Genomic DNA, 24,903 nt, shown 5'->3' with positions numbered 1-24,903 from the left:
TTTGAGATTACATTTTTTTGTGTTTATAATCCAAGAAACTAAAGACAGTTGAAGACAAACACAGATTAAAGGGTGTGTTGCAGCTGGTGTTGCATAAACACTCCACACGATGGCGACAAAGACTTTAAAGAAATGTGACATGTCCTCGAAGTTCACTTTGCCAAGTCACTCTTCAAGGTGAGTTTTAATAGTGTGGCAGCACAGCTGTCATCTTTGTTGAGTTACAGCTGAATATGCAATGATTCTAGTGTTGATCCAAAGTAATATCAGAGGAAAAAGTGGCTTACCAGTAAAGCACACTAAAGTGAACTTATTTGTTTTCGCATACGCGGATGTCACACTTCTTTCATTAGTCTTCCTGTAGTTCACACCAGGTCGTGCAGTGTGTTGCATCTCAAACTGTAAGAGTGAAAACACACCCAGACTGCAACGGTTACTGCCGGGTTGTATGAGGGCTACAAGCTGCACTTACTTCCACAATATCTTAGTTTAATTAGTGTGCTTATAGCAGGAACCTTTATGTCAAAGTAGCCTGGTCTATTCAACCTACTTTATCAATGCTACTGCTGGTTTTAAAATGACTGTAAGAGCTAATTTCAAGTTGGAAACTCCTTTTTGATAGTTTAAGGCAATGTCTTGACTGTGGGATGTGTCCTTATATTTTACAGGAGAATAATTTATTTGTGGTACATTCTCCATAAATAGGCTAACAAAAGTTGACTGTCCACATTTCTAAAGATTCATAATATTTTTTCTATTGACTATTTATTTTTTTCAATTGTCCATTACGCGCGCGTTCCTCTGGGTGGACTTCATTACTTCATCGCGCGCCTGAAGGTCCGCTCCCAAAGCCTTCCGGACGAGGCGGCGCGCTCACTTCTCACTTCTCACTTGCTCGCGCAGTAGAGCTCGCGGCTTTTTACTCTCCTCCGTGCGCCCCACGAGGCACCGACCGGACACCTCTGTGACACTCACCTTTGGGACACCAACCAGGATAACCCGGGATAACGACGTGTTTAGTGTCGGGTATGTCTGCTGCTCTGTTTATCATATAATGTCTGATACTGATTATTATTATTATTATTATAGTGTTAGAATTAAAGAATGAGTGGTTTCTTGTTTTTGAAGAACTTTCTATGTAAATTCAATGTAAAAGTTAATGGGATGTGTTTGGATAGGTAGTTTTCTCACATTGCTTTTCTACCAAATGGATTTTACTTTTCACTTTTTCACAGTTTTGTTCTGTATGATTGGAGGAAGTCGCCTGTAGTTCACATCTCTGTGAAAGAGACTGAGAAATAAACCTATAAATAAACCTAGATGAGTATATTTTCAGCCGCCTATAGGGCCCTCTGTACAAGTTTTAAATAAAATAATCAGAAGTGACTGTTTTCAGTGTTTCTGAAAATTGGGTAACTTTGGAGTGTTTGTTAGATAAAAGGAAGTTTGGGTAATTTGCCTGTGAGAAGTTATTAAAGTGGCTTCCAGTTACTTCCACTCTTTGTGCTGGACGGATACCACAGAGGGTGATATTTAGAAATCAAATAGCCAACACTGCATTATTGAAAGACTGGAATTTACCAGAGTTTAGTCACAAGTGGTTTGTTGAATGCTCTGACGTAGAAACATGTTGGCTGTTTTAATGATTTTAGCCACTACAATAAAGGCTTTCTAATATATTTCCTTTCTTGTCGCCACTTGTTTTAGTATTTTAGGGTGGCTGGATTGCCTTCCTTTTTTTCCCATGGTTGAATACACAGAGCAACCAGTTATCTCTCTTTCCAAGCCAACATTGCAATATTGTAAGAGTGGAATTTACCAGAGTTGAGTCACTTTAAAGTGGGATCTCTTCCTGTAAAAAAACTATTTATTATAGGCAAGGATAATCAGTTATAAGGTTGTAGTAATGGAACATTTATTGTAAAGTTTAAAAAGGTCAAAGGTCAAACGATAACTCGATCACTTTTTTTATTCTGAAAGTAATTTAGGCTGAAGGTCTTTTCTCTGTTAAATTAGCTACATAGGCAGATTATTCCTTCCGTAAATGTGTCTGTGGTTTATTTGACAGGAAACCACCTTGAGGAAAAGGCAGGGCTGGAGGTTTCCTTAACGTGTCGATCTCTCTGAGGTGTTTCTGCGGCTTTAGTGTGGTCAGGTTGTAGGTGTTTATTTCTACATCACGATGGGCGGCAGGGAGGTGGCAAAATCACACCATTGTCCTTTACATTAATCTCTTTCACTACTGATTACAAGGCGGCTCGGGTGTCTGTGTGAAGGAGGAGTTGTTGTGGAATTTTGAGGGTCGGATGGGGAGAAAAAACGGGATTAGACTATCCAAGGCCGGACTTCATCACTTCCTGTTTCTTTACGAGGTCAATTCCTGTCTTTAGCCTCGGGCCAGGCAGGCAGGAAGGAAGGAAGGAGGCGTGGATGCGTTTTTTAGTTTTTTTGAAAAGTGGACGTCAACATCGTCACACAGCTTTCCCACCAAGCAGCTGTGACAGTTCTTGTCCTAGATGAGCCCATACAGACAGATGTTAGACACACCAGGATGGAGGGCGTCAGCTGAGGGGCTTTGCTAGTTGTCAGCTGCTAGTGCAACCTGAGGAAGAAGCTTCTTCTTGTTGCACCCTTAGAGGCAGGCACTGAACTGCTTAAATTCAGTAACTTAAAGGTGCTATCGATAACATTCAGCCACTAGATGTCGCATTCTTCCTCCAACGTTCCATCGCATTTACTTCACAACAAGTTGCTGCCAGGCACTTACTGTCAATCTCAGTCATTTATCCATTATATCCACACTAACTGACGACCCAGAGATACCACGTGATGCTAAAGACGTTTTACTATTGACTCACAAGCCTTGTTAGAAGTGGGATCCAAACGTCCGATATCTTCCACAGAGATAAACAAAACATTAATTTTGGACCCGCCAAAATTTTTTAAAGTTATTAATCCACAATCATAATTATTTTTTTCAGGGAAAGCCATACATTCGACACCTTTCTAAAAGCTCTGTGGATGTATTATTATTATTATTATTATTATTATTATTATTTTTTTTTTGAAATATTCTTCTACATAAAAATGTTATCAATAACACCTTTAATTCATGTATGCCTTCTAACAAGCCACCTCTGTATCTGGAGGATATGATGACTTCATGTGGAAACAGGAAGTCCCGATGACCGAGACACCTTACTTTTCCATAGGCCCGTCCAGTTTGTGCGTATGTGCTCTACGAGTGCGTGTTATGCGTGTTAGGGTTCGGTGACAGCTTGCTTCCCATTGTCCTATCATTCCTGCTCCACTCAGCCTCTGCATCCTGTGGGGCTTCCTGCTAGTGAGGGAGAGAGAAAAAAGAAAGGTATATAAGAAAAGAGATGGAGAAACAAGAAATGAGGAGAAAGTCTGGAGAGAACTGGTGTAAAAGTACAGAAAACTCAACAGATCTGAACAATTGTGTGTGTTTCTCTGTGTTCCCGCAGTGAATTCCCTGCTGGGAGCAGCTTATCTGCAGTCCACTGTGCAGGAAAGGGTGTGTCATTTGGATTTGGATGCTTGCGAGTGTGACGATGGAGGGTGATGTTATTGTGATTTTGTAAGAGTGCACTGAATGCGTGCTAATGCCTTGTAGGGCAGAATGTATTTGCTTCCTTATATTGTTATACAAATATACTGCAATATACTGTTCTGCAATTGTCGAAAGTAACTAAGTATATTTACTCAAGGACTGTACTGTAGTCCAGTTTTGAGGTACTTATACTTTACTACTTGAATATTTACATTTTATGCTACTTTATCATTTTACTGTACTAAATTTCAGAGGGAGATATTGTACTTTTTACTCCACTAGTTTAGGGCTGCAACTATTGATTGTTTTCTTGATTAATCAATTAGTTGTTGGTCTACAAAGTGTCAGAAAATAGTGAAAAATGTCGATCAATGTTTCCCAAAGCCCAAGATGACGTCCTCAAATGTTTTGTTTTGTCCACAACTCAAAGATATTCAGTTTACTGTCATAGAGGAGTAAAGAAACCAGAAAATATTCACATTTAAGAAGCTGGAATCAGAGACACTTTTTGCTTGAAAGAATTACCCAAACTGATTATTTCATTGTCAAAATAGCTGGGGATTAATTTAATAGTTGGCAACTAATCGCTTAATCGTTGCAACTCACTACTTTTATTCCACAAAGGTATTTGTTGCTTTTCAGATTAATATTTTACATACAAACACGATGCATCGTTCTAGATTAAAGCTCCACCTGGTACCAATAATGTAATAATGTAAAACTGAAAGGGGCCATTTTTAGATACTGACTACTTTTACTTTGGGTACTTTCAGTACACTTTGCTGATAATACTGCTATACTTTTACTTAAGTACACGTTTGAATGCAGAATGCAGCACTGACATGGAGAGCAGTATTGCTACTTTTACTTAAGTAATTGATCAGAATACTCTTTTTCATTACTGCTGTCCTGTGATAGGTTTATTGTTTCATTTGCCCGGGTTTAGAGATATCAATCTCCAATATTTCTGCCTCCAACCCAATACAATGGAGGTACATTTCATTTAATTTGTCACGCTCATAGTGTTAAAAAGACACCGTTAAAAATGTAGCAGTGACAACCCTTTCCTGGAACGTTTTGCCGTTACTATGAAAAAAAAAAATCAACTGATCTTACCAAAGAAATTTTCTCAGGGTCAACTTCTTTGGTATTTCAAGTGAAGTCTGTGAGTTACGAAATTCAATTCACCTCCATTGTAGGCGTAGGCCGATATTTCAAAACCTGGGTAAAAATAATTTAACTATTTGCATGTCTTCATACCATTAGGTAAAGGTAAGATTATTATTTTTTTTGTAACAACCATTGAAAAACTGTCAATGACATGAACACCGATGCTTCTTATCTAACGATGAAGTATTAGTGCGTGCTGTAAAAGGACCTGTTGTGGCAGACAGACTCATCACAAACCAACACCACACCAGAGGAAGCTGCTTCTGTGTTCTAATTATTTCTTCTCGTCAGTTGCTATAAAAAATCTGCTATGACAGTAAGCAACCAGTCAAGTGAAGTGAAGCTTTTTATCAGCTAAAAACGGAAGAAGCACAAGTATCTCTGTGGAATCTGAATGATTGATAAGAGGTTTTTTTTTTTGCAGTATACTTATGGCAAAAGGCGAGAACTAATGAAAGTTGCATCATGGAGAAATAATGAATGTGCCATCTCATTGTTACACTGGCAAAAAGCTAAAACATTTTTATACAAGGTGAAAGGCAGTGTGTACACGACTGAAGAGACTTTTTAATGCAACATTGTAGTTTTATTTTTGTATGTACACTACAGCTTTCATTACCTTAAACCTGCAGTAGTCAGAAATATTGTTGGCATCATTGGGCAAAAATTCTATAATAACCTTTCAGCATATTGTAATTCAAGTGTTCTGAGAGGAAAATAGACTTCTGCACTTCCTCATTGCTCTGTTTTCATGCTTCAAAAAATCTAGCCTGTGATGGGAGATTTTGGCCAATTACAGGTCATTTGAGAGAGAGAGCGTTCCTATTGGCTGTTCATTCAACAGAGGCAGCTGTCAATCACTCGCGAACTCCGATCAAACGGTCAAACTAGGCAGCGCTGATCAAATATGAATCAATATTCTGTTACTGTAATGCCCATTTCTCGCCTCAAATGTTTTCAGAAACATCTCGTAGTGTACTGTTTAGCTGTAAAATGAGTAAGTTTGCTCCGGCTGGTGGACGGGGCTTGGTATTTCCTCAACTGATCTCAACATGGCTGCCGGGTCACAAACTAACTAAAAAAAGCTAAACAGTACACTACAAGATGTTTCTGAAAACATTTGAGGCGAGAAAGAGGCATTTCAGAAACAGAATATTGATTCATATTTGATCAGCGCTGCCTAGTTTGACCGTTTGATCAGAGTTTGCGAGTGACTGACAGCTGCCTCCGTTGAATGAACAGCCAATAGGAACGCTCCCTCTCTCTCAAATGACCTGTAATTGGCCAAAATCTCCCATCACAGGCTAGATTTTTTGAAGCATGAAAACAGAGCAATGAGGAAGTGCAGAAGTCTATTTTCCTCTCAGAACACTTGAATTACAATATGCTGAAAGGTTATTATTAATATTATAAATATTATTATTGGTTGTGTTCCTCCGGTCTGTGAAATCTTGCAGATGCCATTAGGAGCACCCGAGGACACATCATTTTTTCAGTTTACCTGTCTCATGCACTACTGTCAGGATATAGTTGTCACCGTTTTATATAAAATAACTTTTTTCAATCATATTTGCTCCAATTCTACCCACTGCTGCTTTAAATTTAACATGACATATTCACCTAGCTGTGTGTTTGCTTGCGTTGCATACTCTATCTCATTTTCATTACTTTGTTTCAAGAGGCAAAGAGGAACTGTTCTTAAATTACTCTGGTGTAATTGTCGGTACTTACGCAGACTCTAGTCTTGTAGACACACCTAAAAAGGAGCAACGAGTGTGCCAGTTTGAATGTGCAACCCCCAACGTACCACCCATCACCACCACACACCCACACACTCACATACAAACACACTTTGTCTAGTCTCTTTAATGTTTGTGGCTGATTGACAGATAAATAGGAAATACCCACGTACGTAAAAGTTGTGTTTATTTCTGCACCATAGCGGGTGATAAACCTCTATGGGTATTTTGGCTCTCTGTACATGCTTGACTGGTGAAGCCTTTGCCCAGTGGGCCGTGTACTCTGCTACATGTGTGACTTTAGTGTTTCATTTATGTATAAACACTTCAGGTCAACCGATATAGCCTGTCAGGTGGTAGAACAGCTTCTGTGTGCAGAGAGGAAGACAGAAATTTGATCAACAGGAACCCAAACGGAGAACAATGACTGTATGGCCGTCCCGCTAACAGTCCTCTGTATGTGTTACTGTGCTGCTGATCCTGTCTCTGGTCATCTGCCAATCGTGGAAAAGCAGAAAAAGAAGAGATGAGAGAAAGAGCAGAGGGAGGAGGCCTCTTCTACACCTCCTTCCTTTCTAAAGTTTACCAGAAAGAGAAAGTCAGCAGCTTTGGTCCAGTGGATGAAGAGAATGTGAAAGGTTATTGTTGGAGGGGTGTGGGCACGGAGATGAGAAAAACAGCAACAGAGAGTAAAGATGTGTATGTGTTCTGGGTGTTTGTGGCCCTGCAGCTGCTCTGTGTGTGTGTGTGTGTGGATGGACTCTGTCCTCAGTTTCCAGGAAAAGGGGGGAGCGATCAGAAGGGTGGACAGGAAACTCTAACAGGGCTAACTTCCTGTAGCTCTCCTGATGGCCGGCCTGATACAGTGAATGAGTGTGTGTGTGGACATTTTTGCATATTTTGTTCTCCTGGATGTAGCCCACAATAACCCCTGTTGCTTTAAAGATTGAGAGGAATTTCAGGGGGATTTTTTTGTGGCGAGGACTAGCCGAACCTGACGCTGTTCACTGAGAGCTGTGGTGTTTTTCACAATGAAAATGAATTACTTTTTTTTTTTTTTTTTGTCGCTCCCTGCCATAACCTGCATTGTTCTTCCTGTGTGTGACTTCCCTCACATTCCTCAGTAGGTGGAGAGGCCGCAGCCTGGAGTTTAGTCAGCTTGAAAAGTTGTCAGTTTGAGTCAGTGTGCAACCTCCAGGTCTGAGAAGTGAAGCCAATGCTGAAGTGCCTTAAACTTGCATTCTTTCTAATAGCCAGCAGGGGGCGACGACTCTGGTTGCAAAAAGAAGTCTGATTGTATAGAAATCTATGAGAAAATGACCCTACCTCTCACTTTTTACCTCAGTAAACATTGTAAACATGGGTTTATGGTCTCAATTGCCAGTTTCAAGTCTTCGTCAATATAGCATGATGTTATGTAGACCATAAAGCAGGGTATGCTTTAGGGCGTGGCTACCTTGTGATTGACAGGTCGCTACCACAGCGTTGTCCAGTCTGGGTGTTGTCCGTGTTTTCGTCTTAGAGCTTTAACCCTTTCACAGTGTGTTTTCAGTTCATGAAAGTTAAATATAACCTTTTTTGTCACCTAAAAACGCCTTATTCAATGTTCGGTTGTACTTCACCCTCTCGTGTCACTTCTGGTTCCAAAAGACCAAGATGGTGACGGCCAAAATGCCGAACTCGAGGCTTCAAAATGCCAGTCCATAAACCAATGGGTGATGTCACGGTGACTACGTCCACTTCTTATATACAGTCTATGGTTTGACTTCTAGGGCCGCTCTACACTCAGATATTATTGGATACACCTATAGTAGCCAAAAATACAGCAACCCTGCAATAAATTCTACCTTCATGAAGGTTATAAGGTTCAGTTTAGTGGAAACAACAGCATCAAAAATGACCATTGAGTTTAATCAGGGGTTGCAATTGAGGATTATTTTCATTATTGGTCAATTGAAATGTCTCTAAAATGTCAGAAAATATGTGAAAAATGTCCTAAAACCCATCATCAAATAGCTTATTTTGTTCAACCAGCCGTCCAAAACCTAATGATATTCAGTTTACTCTCACATAAAACAAAGAAAAGCATTAAATACTTTAGCATTTTTGCTTAAAGAACTACTCAAAATAGCTGCAATGGACTAATTGATTTATCTGTAGTTGAATCTGATTCTCTCAAAAATAGTTTCAACAAAAACTGAACATTATAATGTTCATGAATGTAGAATTTGTTGCAGTTCTGTTGTATTAGATGGCATCATTTAAAGGAATAGTTTGTTTTTGTTTGTTTGTTTACAGTTGGACAGAGCCATGCTAGCTGTTTCCCCCTGTTTCCAGTGTTTATGCTAAGCTAAGCTAACTGGCTTCTGGCTGTAGCTTCATATTTACTGTGCAGACAAGAGTAGTATCAATCTTCTCATCTAACTCTCTGCTAGACAGTGAATATTGGTGCCTTCAAATGGGGTCGTGTTTACCGTGTTCACAAGAAGAGTCCATATGAACGCCCCCCTCTTGTTGTATTCACGACCTCGTAAATTTAAAGTTTCTGAAAGGTCTGAGTTTACTAGTTGTGACGTGTTAGCGTCTGGGGCTTCTAGACGCCGACAGTGACGTTAATATTGCCATCGCTTAGCAGCGGTGTTCTCCCGACTTAACCACTTGAATGACAAAAAGTCAAACTTTTGCTCTAAACTAGGTGAGCCTAATAACCTGTCGGCTGGTGCTCTGACGAATGTCCTTGAGCAAGGCACTTGGCAGAAGTCAGATTTGTTTTCCTGAAGAAACAATGCTGAAAAAAAACACACTCATGTTGATCAGGAAAGCACACAATTAAACTGTTTTACAGTCTTCTCTGCATGTTATTTCCTCTCGATGCTGGCACCCAATTTTGCTTTGTCAACACAAGCTCTGCTGAAGCAACACGGTCCGCTCAAAACTGGAAGTCCAGATTGCGTACATGTGTGCACATCTGCTCTACACAATGATCTTTGTGAAACACATTTCAGTGTCTTCACAATGTCAGTGACTGTCACTTTGTGTCAGTTACGTCTAATGGTGACATTTACAGGTTTATTTCACCACAAACACACACACAGCTGTTGACCAGAGAGAAGGTCTGAGTACTCCTTCTCGAAACTGCAAAGCAAAAAGGGAAGTGGCTAACCTCACACCTCTCTGTCTCTACATATCTCGAGCTGTCTCGAGCGTTTTTTTTAAACTTCTCTGTCTCCTCGCGTCTCCCTTCACGCATCTCTTTATTCACGCTTTAACGCTCTTGAGCCTTTCTCTCACATTCTCCAAAACCTTTTCCCTCTCCGGCTCTCTGCTCTCTCATTCCGCCCCTTGTCACTCACCACTTCCCTACCTCTTTTTTCCTTCCAGTGGCGATGGTGATTGACAGATGATCTGACAGAGGAAGACATCAGGTGAGAAAAAGTTAACTTCTCCTTCCTGTCCTTACCTCCAACCCAACTTCAACCCAACTTCCGCTCTTCCTCCTCCCGCTCGAGGGAAGTTGAGTTTTTTATTTAAAGTTTTTACTTCTCTCTTAACAGTTCTCTTTAGTTCAGTGACCCACTGTATGCTGTCGATGTGCTGCTTTCACTTTCTAACAGCTTCAAGTCTCACGGTGCGTAAAAAAGAATTAGAGGAAATAGATTACCTAAAGTGACGCTAACATTGACTTATTTCTTTATAATCCACTAGATTCTTTTATTTTGTTCAAAAGCACTAATAATGTACTTAAAGAGTAACACCGCCTAAATAACTCCAATAAGTTATTTCCATGGCCTAGTAAAGTTCAATCAATGTTTGTGAACATGAGCTCGTCTCTCTCAAAGCCAGAAACCAGAGAAGTAAGTCTCAAACTTGTGATGTCACAGGGTATAAAGTGTGGAGCTGCTCCATAGACAATGAATGGGAGACTGATTTTGTGGACCCACACGATGTTTGTTATGTTTTTTATACCCATATGAGCTTTATTCTGTTGTAGTGTTGTCAGTTGTGAAACAGAAAATGTTCACATATAATCATATCATTCCCCTGGGTGCTCTCAGTGTCATCTATAACATCTCTCCCCATTTATTGTCTATGGAGCAACTCCACACTTTATACCTGATGACATCACAAGTTTGAGTTTTAGCACTGGATTTGGGAGAGTTGGTCATGTTTACTAATATTTTTAGACCATAGGAATAACATGTATGAATTTTGAAAATGGGCGTTATTCTCCTTTAAAACTGGGTAGAAATGGAGCAAATATGATTTAAAAAAAAGTTATTTTGGTTACTATATCCTCACAGTAGTGCAAGATTTCACAGACCTGGAGGAAAACAACTAATCAGAGCCGAGCTGGAGCCTGCCGTCTCTGGGCAGCTGTCAATCACTCGCGAACTCCGATCAAACGGTCAAACTAGGCAGCGCTGATCAAACATGAGTCAATATTCTGTTACTGTAATGCCTATTTCTCACCTCAAATGTTTTCAGAAACATCTTGTAGTGAACTGTTTAGCTGTAAAATGAGAAAGTTTGTGACCCGGCAGCCATGTTGAGATCAGTTGAGGAAATACTAATACTATACTAACTTTAATTAAGTAGTTGAGAAATTATTTAATTAAAGGGTAGGGCTGTGTATTGGAAAGAATATGGCGATACAATACATATCATAATACAGGGGTTACGATTCAATATATTGTGATACTGTAAGCAAGGAGATATATTGCGATGTTTTTAAAGTCTAATTTTAGGAAAACGGTTATAAGAACACACCGCTATATATGCATACAATCTGGGTTAAAAAAAGTTTATTCAGAACAGTGGGATCTGCATTTGCATTTATCACAGTCCCTGTAACATCCAGCATCACTTTGAGAGGGCACATACACTGAGAGGGCGCGTATCTTTGCAAATGAAATAAAATAATAACTAAGTTAATCTTTGAATGTAAACTATTAATTAAAAATTGATCAAGGGTTTTTGAGAATCGATACAGTATCACAAAACATAATATTAGGATACTCTATATTTTCGATATTTTCTTTCACCCCATTATTTTACACATGAGTTCCAGTTTGCTTGTCACGAGGAGAACTGATGATGTCATCAGGGTTATCACGGCTTGGGCTTGAGACTTACAATTTTTAACAGAAAGCTGTTGTTACAAACTGAAGTAAGGATTTTGAAAGGTGTGTGGCCTCAGGAAAGATGTTATCAAGTTGCATTATGGGAAATGTAGGATCTGGTGTTTCTGGGGAGTGACTCATACTACGCACTAAAAGAGACGATATCTCGGCCTCTGCTGCTTCAATTTTGACCACCAAGTGAAAAATTACTAGAGTATGCCTTGAACAGGTTAATTTTGGATTTATATTCCTTATTTTAATGCTAAACGAATCTTTGTTGTAAACAAACTACTAAAGATGATTATATTGTACTTATACCAGATAAAAACTGCAAGCATATTTACATTTATTTATTGAAAAAGTTATAAATAGCATGTTTCTTTAACTCTGCTTGCTTTCACAGACGCCGTCTCCGTGCTGGTTATTATGGGGTGTGCCTGTTGCAAGCAGAAGAAGTCTGCCAAAGAAGCAGCAGCAGCATCAGCAGCAGTAAACATTACAGACCTGTCTCCTAGCAACGCAGATGGAGGCTTATCCGCGGCCTTGACTTCGGGCCGTTACTGTCCCGACCCCACTCAGACCATCCCAGACTTCAACAAGGGCTTCTCATCCGGCACCCTCTTCCCCAACACCAACGCACACCAGCGGCCTGGAATTATAACAAGTACGACTGTAAAATGATCTTATAATATCATTTAGATTCTAGAAAGTGAAAATCAATATACCTAGTAACAAGTGCAGCCATAAATTAATGATAGAGCAAGTAAACCCAGCACTTCTTCAGTGCCATTTGTTTCTATCCTAAAGTGATAATTTCTACTGTAAAAGAGTCAAGATCATGTTTCTCCTAGTATAAAAACATGACAAACATGTGGAGTGATAAAAAATGTAACATTGTTTTTTAGTATATACCATTTATCCTTCTTGAGTCCTTCTCTGCCACTACACAGTTTCAAGGAAAGGTTTACATTTTCACAAGTCTATCTTAAAGCAATGCCCACATGCCCATATGTAAATCGAAAGAGTTATTGATCGTTGGAATTGTTTCTCCTGTCCATACTGGCCCTGAAGGGATCTCGCAATTTCAATATAAGAGATGGGGGACAAAATCCATAGCGCTTGTTTTGTGCAAAAATGTTAAAATTCAGTTAGTTAATGTTAGGATTCGGCAATCTCATTTAGACAAATCTAGTGGGTAACTTTCAAAGTTACAATATGTGTTTCCATACTAAGATGCAGTGAAGGGTTAGTAATATAAAGACGAAATTTGGTACTAAGAAGACTAACTTTGGAAGATACCGATTTGATTTGTACAACTCAGACTGCTGAAGCCCGGCCAATTAGACTGTTGCCAGGTCTTTAAATGTGCGTTATCAGTAAATATAGGCTTCATAGATGTGGGTCAGAAGGGCCATGCTACTAACCTGACCCACCAGACGGTTTGTTACACAGAACCATCTGAGAAGCCGTCACTGGAAACTGAGATGGGCAGACAAGTATTTAAAAAAATACTTGGCAGGTGATTGGATGAACCATCTGTCAATCAAACTCTCGCCGAAGCCAGTCAGGAGAAGAGCGAAAACATCTTTTCCATCTAGAAAAGCCTTCAGTGCCGTTCTTTACTCTTCTTTCAATGAAGAAAAACTCTCCAGTTTTGATTTACTAACGCTAACCTCTTAGGCGGCGCCATTGTTGTTTTGAATGAACAGTCGTCTCTCCGTGTCCCGTCACACACACCTAAGCCACGCCCGTAGCTGCCAGTAGCTTCTCACGGGACACTAATTGGTCCGTACTCTGGCTCGCCGGACACCAACGCATTACTTGAAGCCTGACAAGATGGATTTTCATATGATATGTGATCCTGTGATACACTTTTCAAACATAGTTATTTTAAGCCAATCTATTCCCCTAAACTTAACTAAGTGGTTTTGTTACTTAAACCTAAAGAAGCTTTTTTGTTTATGTTCAAAACACAATGTGTTTTTTTTTTTTTTATGTGAACACAACGTTTGCAGGTGGTGGAGTCACTCTCTTTATAGCTCTGTACGACTACGAAGCTCGCACTGAAGATGACCTCACTTTTCAGAAAGGAGAGAAATTCCAGATCATCAACAACACGTAAGCACAAACACAGCTGTATTTTAATAACATCTGTTGCTATTTTAAAGAAAACACCCCTGATAAGATTGTAATAATACATTGTGGGATGAAATATTGTCATACAAAGATTTGACAAAATGCATCGGGAGCTGAGAAATTCATACTAACTATATGTGTTAAATGTCTTAAATGAGGTTAGTTATGATTCCCAATAGTTAATGAATTGTGTTTGCACACATTAGATGCCACAGGCTGCATTAATGCTACCCGTTAACACTGTGAACTGTCAGAGGCGTCAGCTACTGCTGGCGATGTTGACAAGCTCATGTTCTTGAACAATGTTCTTGTCCCACTCTAGAAATCTAAAATCAGTTTATATGATGACGTTTACATTTGGAGGTGTTACTGTTCATCATCTAGACACCTTTTATTCTTCCGTTCATTTTAATGTAGATAAAGTACCTATAAGATGATTTTCGCTGATTCTTTTTTTTTTAAAACCAAGTTTTATTCAACAGTCTGCACATACGATGATACAGTATTACAAATTTATGTTTTTCTCTTTAGATGGTAATATCTCCCTTGCTCAATTTTCACTGTTATAATGCATTATAATGTGATTATAACTTACTCTAAGTGGTCATTTGTTTGCTTTTAGTAAAGTAAAAAAATATAATGAAAACTATGCAAGAACAACACACAAAACACTGTGAAATATATTTTTTACTTTACTTAAAGCAAACAATGGCCACTTAGAGTAACTTATAATCACATTATAATGCATTATAACAGTGATTAAAATGCAAAATGATTATAATGAACTATGGGAATTATAATACACTATGCAGAAAAAAATGACAGTGAATGAATTTAGCAATTCTGAAGTATTATGATACTTCATAATTGTCTTATAAGTCATTACAAAATGCTTTATGTGTTATGATTATTGTTATAAAGCATTATGAATATGATAATTATACAGTGCTATATGCAGATTATAATGCATTATAAGTATGTTTATAATGCATTATAGACATGGGTATCATAGAACAGCCCGTTCTCATTCTCAGGGGCATCAAATACCGAGGCTTTGTCACGGTCGCTGGCGTTCGATAGCGCCGCAAAAGGGCAACCTTTCGCGGTGGTTGGAGACGCAGCGGGCTTTCCATTAACTACAATGTAAACCTATCTGTGGCAACAGTAAACGTTCTAAGAAAATGCTGTGGTGACGTAGTTTAAAGAGCGAAAGAGACACACTAGTGGTGGATGGGTCCAACAAACACAAGGCTTTCATCCAGGAGACCGCTGCTGGTGTGTTGTGTGTTAAGTTTCACTTTCACTTTACAATCAGCTTTTCAATGTTTGTTCAACATCAAATCACATTTTCACTGTGAAAACGTAGTAATTTGAATCCCAACCATGTTGTTTTTTTCCAAAACCTAACCTTTGTTGCCTAATCTAAACAAGTGTTTTAGTTTAATTCACAACACTAAACATGTTTTAAATGTGACGGAAAAAGTGCCGGCGAGGGGTCTGACAAAGCATCAGTAGGTGAATGTGTTGCATAGAAAATGTTACCAGAATATCATTAGGGTATTGAACTATGAACCCTCCATCATGTGTCATACCAAACCGTGAGCTGACTGTCTTCTTACACTTTATCCTTGATTTTGTGTATGTATGTTTTTTTTTGCAGAGAGGGCGACTGGTGGGAGGCTCGCTCTTTGGACACAGGCCACTCCGGTTACATCCCCTCCAACTACGTAGCTCCTGTCGACTCCATACAGGCCGAAGAGTGAGCACACACACATACACACACAGTACTGAAAGCTACGTCCGCTGCGATATAAGTACTGACAGTTTACGTTACAAGATTATCTCAATGATTGACATGTAGTCTGAGGGCAGAGGTCACAGGATGTGTGCTGTTGCTGCCGTGACCCATGTGATGTTGTCATGGTGACAGGTGGTATTTTGGGAAGATGGGGAGGAAGGATGCGGAGAGACAACTGCTGGGCCACGGCAACCAGAGGGGAACTTTCCTCATACGAGAGAGCGAGACCACCAAAGGTAACACACACACACACACACACTCTTAATAGAGGCTTACTGCTCTAGATATTTGAAAGCTTTCAATTTCTCTCTCTTACCATCTCTCACCTTTCCCCCACTATATGCTTCTTCGTCCACCCCTCCTCTCCTCCCTTTCCCTCGCTCTATCCCTCCCTCCTCCTCTCCTTTCTCTGAACAGGTGCTTACTCTCTGTCTATCCGTGACTGGGACGACAACAAGGGAGACCACGTCAAGCATTACAAGATCCGCAAACTAGACAACGGTGGCTACTACATCACCACGAGATCACAGTTTGACACTGTGCAGGAGCTGGTAGAGCACTACACAGGTAACACACATAAACGCACGCACATGGACACTAAGTCCTCCTCTTTTTTCTGCTTCTCCTCCAATGTGAAATAAATGGTTGTGTTGCCATTGTCTGATGTACCTTCGTGCTCCAAAGCTCCTGCTGCTATGGATTTCATCTAAAATTTGTTTTGACGCTTTGCCCAATCATTCTCTGTCCAGCTGTAAGAAAGACTTTAAGCCTAATTCTGTTATTGATTCATACTTTAATTACACTATTACCAGTGGTGGAATGTAAGTACTTTTAATGTACATTTTTTGTAGTACAATTTTGAGGTATTTTGCTTGAGTATTTCCATTTGATGCTACTTTCTGCTTCACTACATTTCAGAAGGAGAATTTTTCATATTTTACATAAGAACTATATGAGATATGATGCATTGTTATAGACCTACTCAACAGTACAGCAAGGTTTAGTTTAAGTTTTGATATCTTTAGTTTAGTTTTACAGTAGTTTTAGTTTGTTTTTGTTAGGGCCAGCAATAATGTGTCAGAAGTATGTAGCTGCATACTGTATACATACAAAATACATGGTCGGAGAACTGTGTAGGAATGGCCATAATGTTTAACCTTTGCGCTACTTTAGTGAAGCGACTGCGGCATAGTACAGTTTCCTAAAAGTTAAAGTGTTCCATTTCTGTGGTTCAATGTCACGAGAGTTGACGGAAATTCATGTTGTCTCCTTTTTTGGTAGCAATATATTATAGCTAAAAAACTAAAACTGAAATCAATTTATATTCCTTTATTTTTTGTATTTATTCATTTTTTTACCCAGTCAATATCGTTTCAGTTTAGTTTTAGTACAAAGTAGAGGACATAGTCTTTATTTAGTTTCAATTTACTACTGCTTATTTTCATTTTTAGTTTCAGTTTACTATGATAACCCTGCAGTACAGTAAGTAATTAAAATGAACTCCATCTTGACCAACAGCAACATTAAAATGAGGCTTGCATGTCATTGCTATGGCAACAATAATCTACTAATGTAATATGTATAACAATCTCTGTGAGCACTTTTACTTTTGATACTCTTAGTACTTTTTTCTAATTTGTCCTTTTACATAAGTAGGATTTTGAACGCAGAACATTTACTTTTACTTTTACTTTACTAAAAGATTCAAACACTTCTTCCACCTCTGACTATTAGTGTCTTTTTAAGCTTGATTCAGAGTTGTTGGTTCACACCCTCCACTTCCTCTGCTCTCAGTGTAAATCTGCCCCCTAGTGGCGTGTGTTGATACACCAAATATTCAGCAGTTTGTGACTTTACATGACACGATCATCAAAAGCAACCTGAGCCACACATATCATTGACTTTATTTTGCCAGTGTTTATTTGTTTTTCTTCTGAACTGTATTGTCTCTATATGTCTTTGTTGTATCTGTACATGATGCTGCTCAGACTGTGTGTTTATGTCTGTTTTGCTGAGTCTTCCCATGCCTTTGTACTTTTGGTTAACTTGTCAGTTGCATAAGCGCATAAGCAACCTGTCTTGTTCTTATTCTATCTCTGCATTTGCTGCTTTTCCTCTATTTTCCTTCCCTCTTGTTCGCCTGCTTGTTTGTGTCTCCTCTCTCTCTCTCAGAGAGAGCAGCGGGACTGTGCTGCCGTTTGATTGGCAGTTGTAAGCGGGGCATGCCTAAGCTGGCCGACTTATCGGTGAAGACCAAGGATATGTGGGAGATTCCCCGCGAATCCCTCCAGCTGATTAAAAAACTGGGCAACGGCCAGTTTGGAGAAGTCTGGATGGGTAGGCACGGTGGGGATGTGTTGCAGTGGGGGGGGGAAGGTGACAGCGGGAGCACACCTGGATAAAATAAAGTATTAAAAGATGAGCAGGTACATGTAATGCATTTAAGTCTTGGTTGTGTTCAGCTGACAAGAACATCAGTAAACGCTTCAGGTGTAAAGACAGCTGCACTCTCACAAACACACACTGTAAAGCCCTGTTTATCTGTCTGTGTTGTTCAGAGTACCTGTGGATCGGACCACACAAACACAGACAACACACGGTTGTAAATGTAGTCTGGATGAGTTTTTAAATGTTGTGCGTTGAATAAAAAGTGCAGCGGTGAAACAAAATCCCTAATAAATCCCTTTGTGCGTTGATAACAATTGCACAGCTGTTAATGAATAGAAGTGTGGCTTTGTTTTACATCCAGGTGTGTAGAGTTGTTCCCCTCCTCCACTGTTGTTGCATGTGCATGTCTCATCATCTCACATCACCTCTTTGTCACCCCCCTCCCACCCATCTTTCCATTTCACTACACCCCTTTTCTCCCATTCTTCATCACTTCCACTCCTTCCTTTCTCTTCATCTCCCCCTCCTCCCCCCTAATAGGCTCTAATGACGGGCTGTGTTATTACCTGACCAAGCCCTGTATTAACAGCACCCCGCTCACCATGGGCCTTGGGCGGGACGCCTGGGAGGTGCTCAGGGAAACGCTGTCCATGCAAAGGAAGCTGGGACAGGGCTGCTTCGGGGACGTTTGGATGGGTGAGACCGGCACCGCCGACCTCTGACGCCCTCTACGGGTGTAGAGGAACAACTGTCTGTCCAGCGTTGTCCTGCGTGGTGTCCGTTACTGTCCTGTAGCAAAGATTGTTGGTAATGCTTGATGTAGTTTATGTCAGTGTATGTCAGTAAAGTTTGATGTTTTTCCCAATATCGCTTGGTATTCCCACGTGATGTATTTCCAATTACATGTATGACCAACTCGTGTTGACCTCGTCGTATAGTTTCACTGACTAAATCCCAGTGTGTTAGGTTTTCTGAGACATTCTCCCTAAAGCCAGCCAAGCTATGTGCCTGTCCATCAGGCACTGCTGGTGTTAATGTAGGACCAGAAAACCTCCCTCCCTCCCAACATCACTCTGTCTCATGTCATGCCTTCTCTCCATAACAGCAATCATCTGCATGCACTAGAAATATGACCACATGTGTGCATCTCTGTTTATTTTTGATATTTATATCTGTATGTGTGGGTGTTTGTCTCCAAGTATAAGTAGTATGTGCGCGTACAGCCATCGCCTTGTCAGTGTGCCAGAAAATTGGTGTGTATGCCCGTGCAGTATGTCCCTGTGTGTGTGTGTGTGTCCATTAACTGTATGTGTGTGTTAACGTCTCCTTGTCTCTATGCCAGGCATGTGGAACGGTACCACTAAGGTGGCGGTGAAGACTCTGAAGCCAGGAACCATGTCCCCCGAGGCCTTCCTGGAGGAGGCTCAGATCATGAAGCGGCTCCGCCACGACAAGCTGGTGCAGCTCTACGCCGTCGTGTCTGAGGAGCCCATCTACATTATCACCGAGTTCATGAGTCAAGGTATCCGGCTGAGTAAACTGTCATGCCTGTGATGTACTGTAGATACAGTATGAATCACTGCCGTTGTATTGGTTGCAAACCTCACTGACTCACAAAAGAGAGCTCCTCTGAGTGTTAGTAGTAATGCATTGAATCTGGATCGGCCCCGGTCCTAACTTTCAACCATTCTTTAATCCTTTGAGACCCACAATCGGCCCGTTTTTAGGGGGGTACAGGGGGTCTTTAGTGGGAGATAGCAGGTCAACAGTATATGTCACATAGAAGTGGTGTACATCATCTGAAAGCTGGGAACCTGAAGATTAATTTGGGATGCAGCTCAACACTGTGTGTCCAAACAGAAATAAACATTAATTGATTGATTAATTAATAAAATTAAATGAATAGTGAAAGATTATCATAAAGTGGGCATGCCTGTAAAGCGAGACTCGTGGGTACCTATAAAACCCATTTCCATTCACATATCTTGAGGTCAGAGGTCAATGGACCTCTTTGAAAATGGCCATGCCAGTTTTTCCTCACCAAAATTTAGCCTAACTTTGGAGACTTATTTAGCCTTCCCAACAAGCTAGCATGACATGGTTGGTACCAATGGTTTCCTTAGGTTTTTTTAGTTTCATATGATATCTGTACCTTCACTCTAGCTCTAAAACTGCTACCCGTGATCCTGCGGGGCTCAGGGGGTTAAAACATCAAACGTTTGAGTTATCCTGTAGACACCCAACCAGACAAACAAACATGAACAAAAACTTCAACTTCAACAGTCAAGGCATTTACCCAACATTAAACATTTGGTAGGAGGGTGGTACACTTCATCATTTGGAAGACCAGAGTTCAAGCCCCCATGCCTCCCTGCTGGGCAAAACCAGTGGGCAACCTTCAGGTCTGAGAACTGAAGCCAATGCTGAAGTGCCTTAAACTTGCACTCTTTCTAGTAGAAAAGATACTATCACACTATTTGTCTCTATCTAAAAGATAGAAACAAAAGTTGGCATCAACATGTATTCATGCAAAATAAACTAAAATACTTACTGCAATGTGTAACTATGAATCTACAAGCATCTATCTAATTTAGAATTTGATTGAATTTATATTTTGTACCCACCATGATACACAGTAGATATGAGTTAACTACAGTTTAGTTCAGTTCATGATGCTACAATCTTGGTTTTTCAGGAAGTTTGTTGGACTTCTTAAAAGACGGGGAGGGGCAGAGTCTTAAACTGCCTCAACTGGTGGACATGGCTGCACAGGTGAGTCAGACACAGACACACAACGACAGAGACACAATGAAAACACATACTTTCACTATCTTTCTGAGCTCTTTTTTGTCTCTTTGTGTTTACAGATTGCATCTGGAATGGCGTACATTGAGAGGATGAACTACATCCATCGTGACCTGCGAGCAGCTAACATCCTCGTTGGAGAGAATCTGGTGTGCAAGATCGCTGACTTTGGCCTGGCCAGGCTCATCGAAGACAACGAGTACACAGCCAGACAAGGTAACAGCATGAGTTATTAAGAGAGCGTGTATGAGAGAGAAAGCCTCAATGCGATGATTAAGAGTGCCTGCCTCTGCCCCCGTGCCTATATTTTTATACATAACCTATCCTAATTATATGATTATGCATCTCACTGTGTTGCCATGGTTTCAGGGGCGAAGTTCCCCATCAAGTGGACGGCTCCAGAAGCTGCATTGTATGGACGCTTTACCATCAAGTCAGATGTCTGGAGCTTTGGCATCCTTCTAACTGAACTCATCACAAAGGGACGTGTGCCATACCCAGGTACCGGGTCATACCTGCTTGTTCACCATTTATTAATCTCACATTGTAACAACCTTGGCAGGGAAAATTCTGCAGGATTAGTCATTTTTCAGCTATTCACTGTTAAAACCAGGATAAAATCACATTTTTTACAGCAACAGTCTGCAGTGAACATTTGAGTGTTCGGGAGTTTACTTACATTTTCAACCCGAACAAACTACATCACAGCACTTGATGAGTTTAGGGCCGTAGTGTCTTGCTCAAAAGTGCTTCAAAAGTAGATGGGAAGGAAGGGGAGACCCTTTCTTAATATAATGTACTGGAATAATGTACTGCTAGCGGGTCATTGTTGTGAAATAAACCCCTTCAGGGCGTTGCAAGACGCTGTCGCTGTACACTGCACATTATCCCTTACATAACTAGGGCTGCAACTAACGATTATTTTAATTTTCAATTAATCTGCCGATTATTTTCTAGATTAATCAATGAATCACTTGGTATAAAATGTTAGAAAATAGTGAAAAATGTCCATCGCAGTTTCTCAAAGTCCAAGGTGATGTCTTGTTTTGTCAATCCAAACCCAAAGAGATTCAGTTTAATAGGATACAAAACAAAGAAAAGCAGGAAATCTCCATATTTGAGAAGCAGAAAACAACATTTGCTGCCATTTTTGCATAAAAAATTACTTTAAAGATGAATTGATTATCAAAATAGTTGGCGTTTATTTTTCCTGTAGATCGACTTTTCAATTATTCGACTAATCATTGCAGCCGTAAATATAACTTAATTTAAGGAGTGAAGTCTCTTTTAAAGTGGTGGCATGGCCAAGACAGCAGCACCACATACACCCCCAAAAATAGAGGTTACAAAACATAAAACACAGACTTACAATGAATGAGACAATATACAGGTATGAGAGAACAATCAAGGATCACAAACACACATAAAATCAGAAGGATAATGTAAGATTGATCAAATAACAGCAAAATAAAGAATATTAAAACAGATTCTTAAAAATAAAGACATAAAATAGATAAATAAAATCTTAAAACGGATAACACTCATGATCAGGACTGTTGCCAGTATGTGGCTGTTTTATATTGCAATAATGCCACATACTTTATAAACATGTTGCTGCAGACTTAAAGCAGTAAATATATAAATTGCATATATATATTAGCCCTGTTTTTTTTATTATTATTATCATTAGGCAATTTTGGAGGTATGTTTTCTTCTTTAGTTGTAACCATATTGAGATATAGATTATTTTAAAGTGTCAGTATGTCATCTTTGTGTTGTATCGTGAGTTACCCTGTGTGATTATCACCACTACTGTTCATGATTTCTAAGGATTTTCCTTTCTCTGTTTTAACGTTTCTCCAAATCCATATGTGTTGTTTTATATGTGTTTTTTAAAATCCCATATAAATCCTTCTCTGAACGCTCTCTTGCGTCCTCCATCCCTTTAGGCATGAACAACCGTGAGGTGTTGGAGCAGGTGGAGCGGGGCTACAGGATGCCCTGCGCCCCGGGCAGCCCCGCCTCGCTCCATGAACTGATGGTGCAGTGCTGGAGGCGCGAGGCCGACGAGAGGCACACCTTTGAGTACCTGCAGTCCTTCCTGGAGGATTACTTCACGGCCACGGAGCCGCAGTACCAGCCCGGAGAAAACCTGTGACCACACACACACAACGTGCCGGACAGATGTGGAGCAATAAATGGACAGACGTGGATGTATACATGCAGATACACTGATGTTGCCTTCATTGTATTTGTACTGTACATGCACAAACAAACATATTAAGATACATATCATTGCCTTGTTTCATTGTTTAAAGACAGTTTCCTCCTCTTGGTTATTGATCAGTGCAGCCCATTCAGGACAGATCAGTCAACCATGTTGAAGAGCAGAGTCAGAGCTCTGCTGATCAGGCCTTGCAGTAATGTTGCTTTACTCTGTAACCATGACAACAAGGAACTGAAAGAAGATGTAGATGGTTGTGTTGAGGTGGGGGGAAGTCGAGTTGGTACATGATTTGTTCAGCTGCCATATATGTTCAGGCCCTTTTGATTTCTCCTTCTGAGAAGAGCGATTTCGTAGAGCGACTGAGATAAATACGTTGATACAGAAACGATAGAAGATGCAACAGGTTTCAGGAAATGAACCTGGTGAACCTGCGTGGTAGATACACAGAGACTGTAAGGTTTAATAAGATGCCTCCTCTTACAATAATCTTACAAACATATACAAAGGCGGTTGAACTGATCCATGATCCTGAACTGATTTCAAACTAGCACCAACGTGTGCCTTAAAGTGGTCAAATTAAGGGCTGTTATAGATTTTAAATACTGTGTTAGTAACGTCTGAGAGGAGAGATGGTAAGGAATGCTCTTTGATTGTCTGATAATGTGTATGACAATTTTTGTATGAACTGTCTCTATTTGCTGTTTTAATTTAACTCCGATATATCTATGCATCACAAAGACTTCTATATCTACTTAACATGTATACAGTTTCCATCCATTGGGAGGGCAAATGTTACACATAAAGGGGAAAGATCAATGTCAGTGGAAGGATAGTGCTTTGTTTTTTTGACAAGAGTGTAACCTTTTATGTGATTTTATGAGATTCCCTTGTCATGCTATTGTAATAAAAATCTAAAAGAAAATATACATCTTTCGCAGGTTAAGACACGTCTCTTCTTCTGTGTTTATTTGTATTTATGCTATTTTGTTTGATGCTTCTTCATAGGTAATGTCGGGTGCCATCACATGCAAAACACTCAAATATACAAGGATGAATGATTTCAATTTGTATTATTCGTTTTAGTATTTACCTGAAGTAAACTTCTAAAGCTTATGTGAGGAAATATTTCTTAGTGCTTCAAGCAAAATGTCATATTTTTTTGTATTCTACAACATGTAACATTCCCAGTTGCACAAAACAATTAGTACAAAAAGTAATGAGTTGATTAAAAAAAAAAAAGAAAGAAGCTTTTCAGCCAATTCGGTATGGCTGTGTGACCAATATTGTCTTAATAAATTCATCTAAATAGAAATTGCTTTAGAGCAGGCCTGAAGTTTTACCACATAATTTGTAGCTTTAGGTTTTATTATAAAATATCCTACCATTTTATTAGTGTTATTTCTCTTCCTGGCAACTATTACCAGTCCTTAAATTCCTCCCACTCTCTCTCTTGTCTGTGTATCTCGCTGTCTTCGCTGTCTCCCTCATTCACGCTCTCTCAATTCAATTCAATTCAATTCACTTTGCTTTATTGGCATGACTGTCAGGTGAACAATATTGTCAAAGCGTCAATTCAATAATTAATAAAAATAAAAAAGAACAAAATAAAAACAAAAACATATATATACATATATACAATTCATTAAGCAAATTACAATATATAGATATTTAAAAAGAACATACATGTAAAATGAAAGAAAACAATAAAGAAGTAATTAATGTTTGTTGTTTCAATAAAACAAAACAAACAAATAAAACACAATTAAAAACAATATATTGCAATATCACAGGATAAATGTAAAAAAAACAAAAAAAACAAAACAAAGTAGAGTAAATAAAAGGCAGAGTGTGAGTTACGTCTATTATGTGTTGTTGTTGTGGTTGTCTCTTAGGCTGTGCATGCACTGACATATCCTGCAGCCTCTATGGCGATGCCACTATTTTCT

The 24,903-nt window shown here is 39.6% G+C and overlaps 1 protein-coding gene across 4 annotated transcripts; it reads left to right on the top strand.

The window, feature by feature from the left end:
• Positions 1 to 37: 37 nt before the first annotated feature.
• On the top strand, positions 38 to 23,900 carry yrk (Yes-related kinase). Of its 4 annotated transcripts, XM_037794203.1 has the most exons (14): positions 38 to 1,026; positions 9,865 to 9,908; positions 10,038 to 10,111; positions 12,007 to 12,267; positions 13,619 to 13,721; positions 15,400 to 15,498; positions 15,670 to 15,773; positions 15,955 to 16,104; positions 17,710 to 17,874; positions 19,268 to 19,447; positions 20,621 to 20,697; positions 20,793 to 20,946; positions 21,100 to 21,231; positions 22,680 to 23,900. In XM_037794203.1, the coding sequence occupies exons 4-14, from the start codon at positions 12,030 to 12,032 to the stop codon at positions 22,886 to 22,888; spliced, it is 1,611 nt and encodes a 536-aa protein (XP_037650131.1). In that variant the 5' UTR covers positions 38 to 1,026; positions 9,865 to 9,908; positions 10,038 to 10,111; positions 12,007 to 12,029; the 3' UTR covers positions 22,889 to 23,900. The 4 variants fall into 4 exon arrangements, with proteins under 4 accessions (XP_037650131.1, XP_037650133.1, XP_037650130.1 ...); XM_037794205.1 differs by lacking the exons at positions 10,038 to 10,111; positions 17,710 to 17,874 and adding an exon at positions 18,466 to 18,621; XM_037794202.1 differs by lacking the exon at positions 10,038 to 10,111.
• Positions 23,901 to 24,903: the final 1,003 nt, after the last annotated feature.

Source organism: Sebastes umbrosus, chromosome 15, assembly GCF_015220745.1.
Source record: "Sebastes umbrosus isolate fSebUmb1 chromosome 15, fSebUmb1.pri, whole genome shotgun sequence".
Taxonomy (NCBI): Eukaryota; Metazoa; Chordata; class Actinopteri; order Perciformes; family Sebastidae; genus Sebastes; species Sebastes umbrosus.
This window is presented reverse-complemented; position numbering and strand designations above follow the sequence as displayed.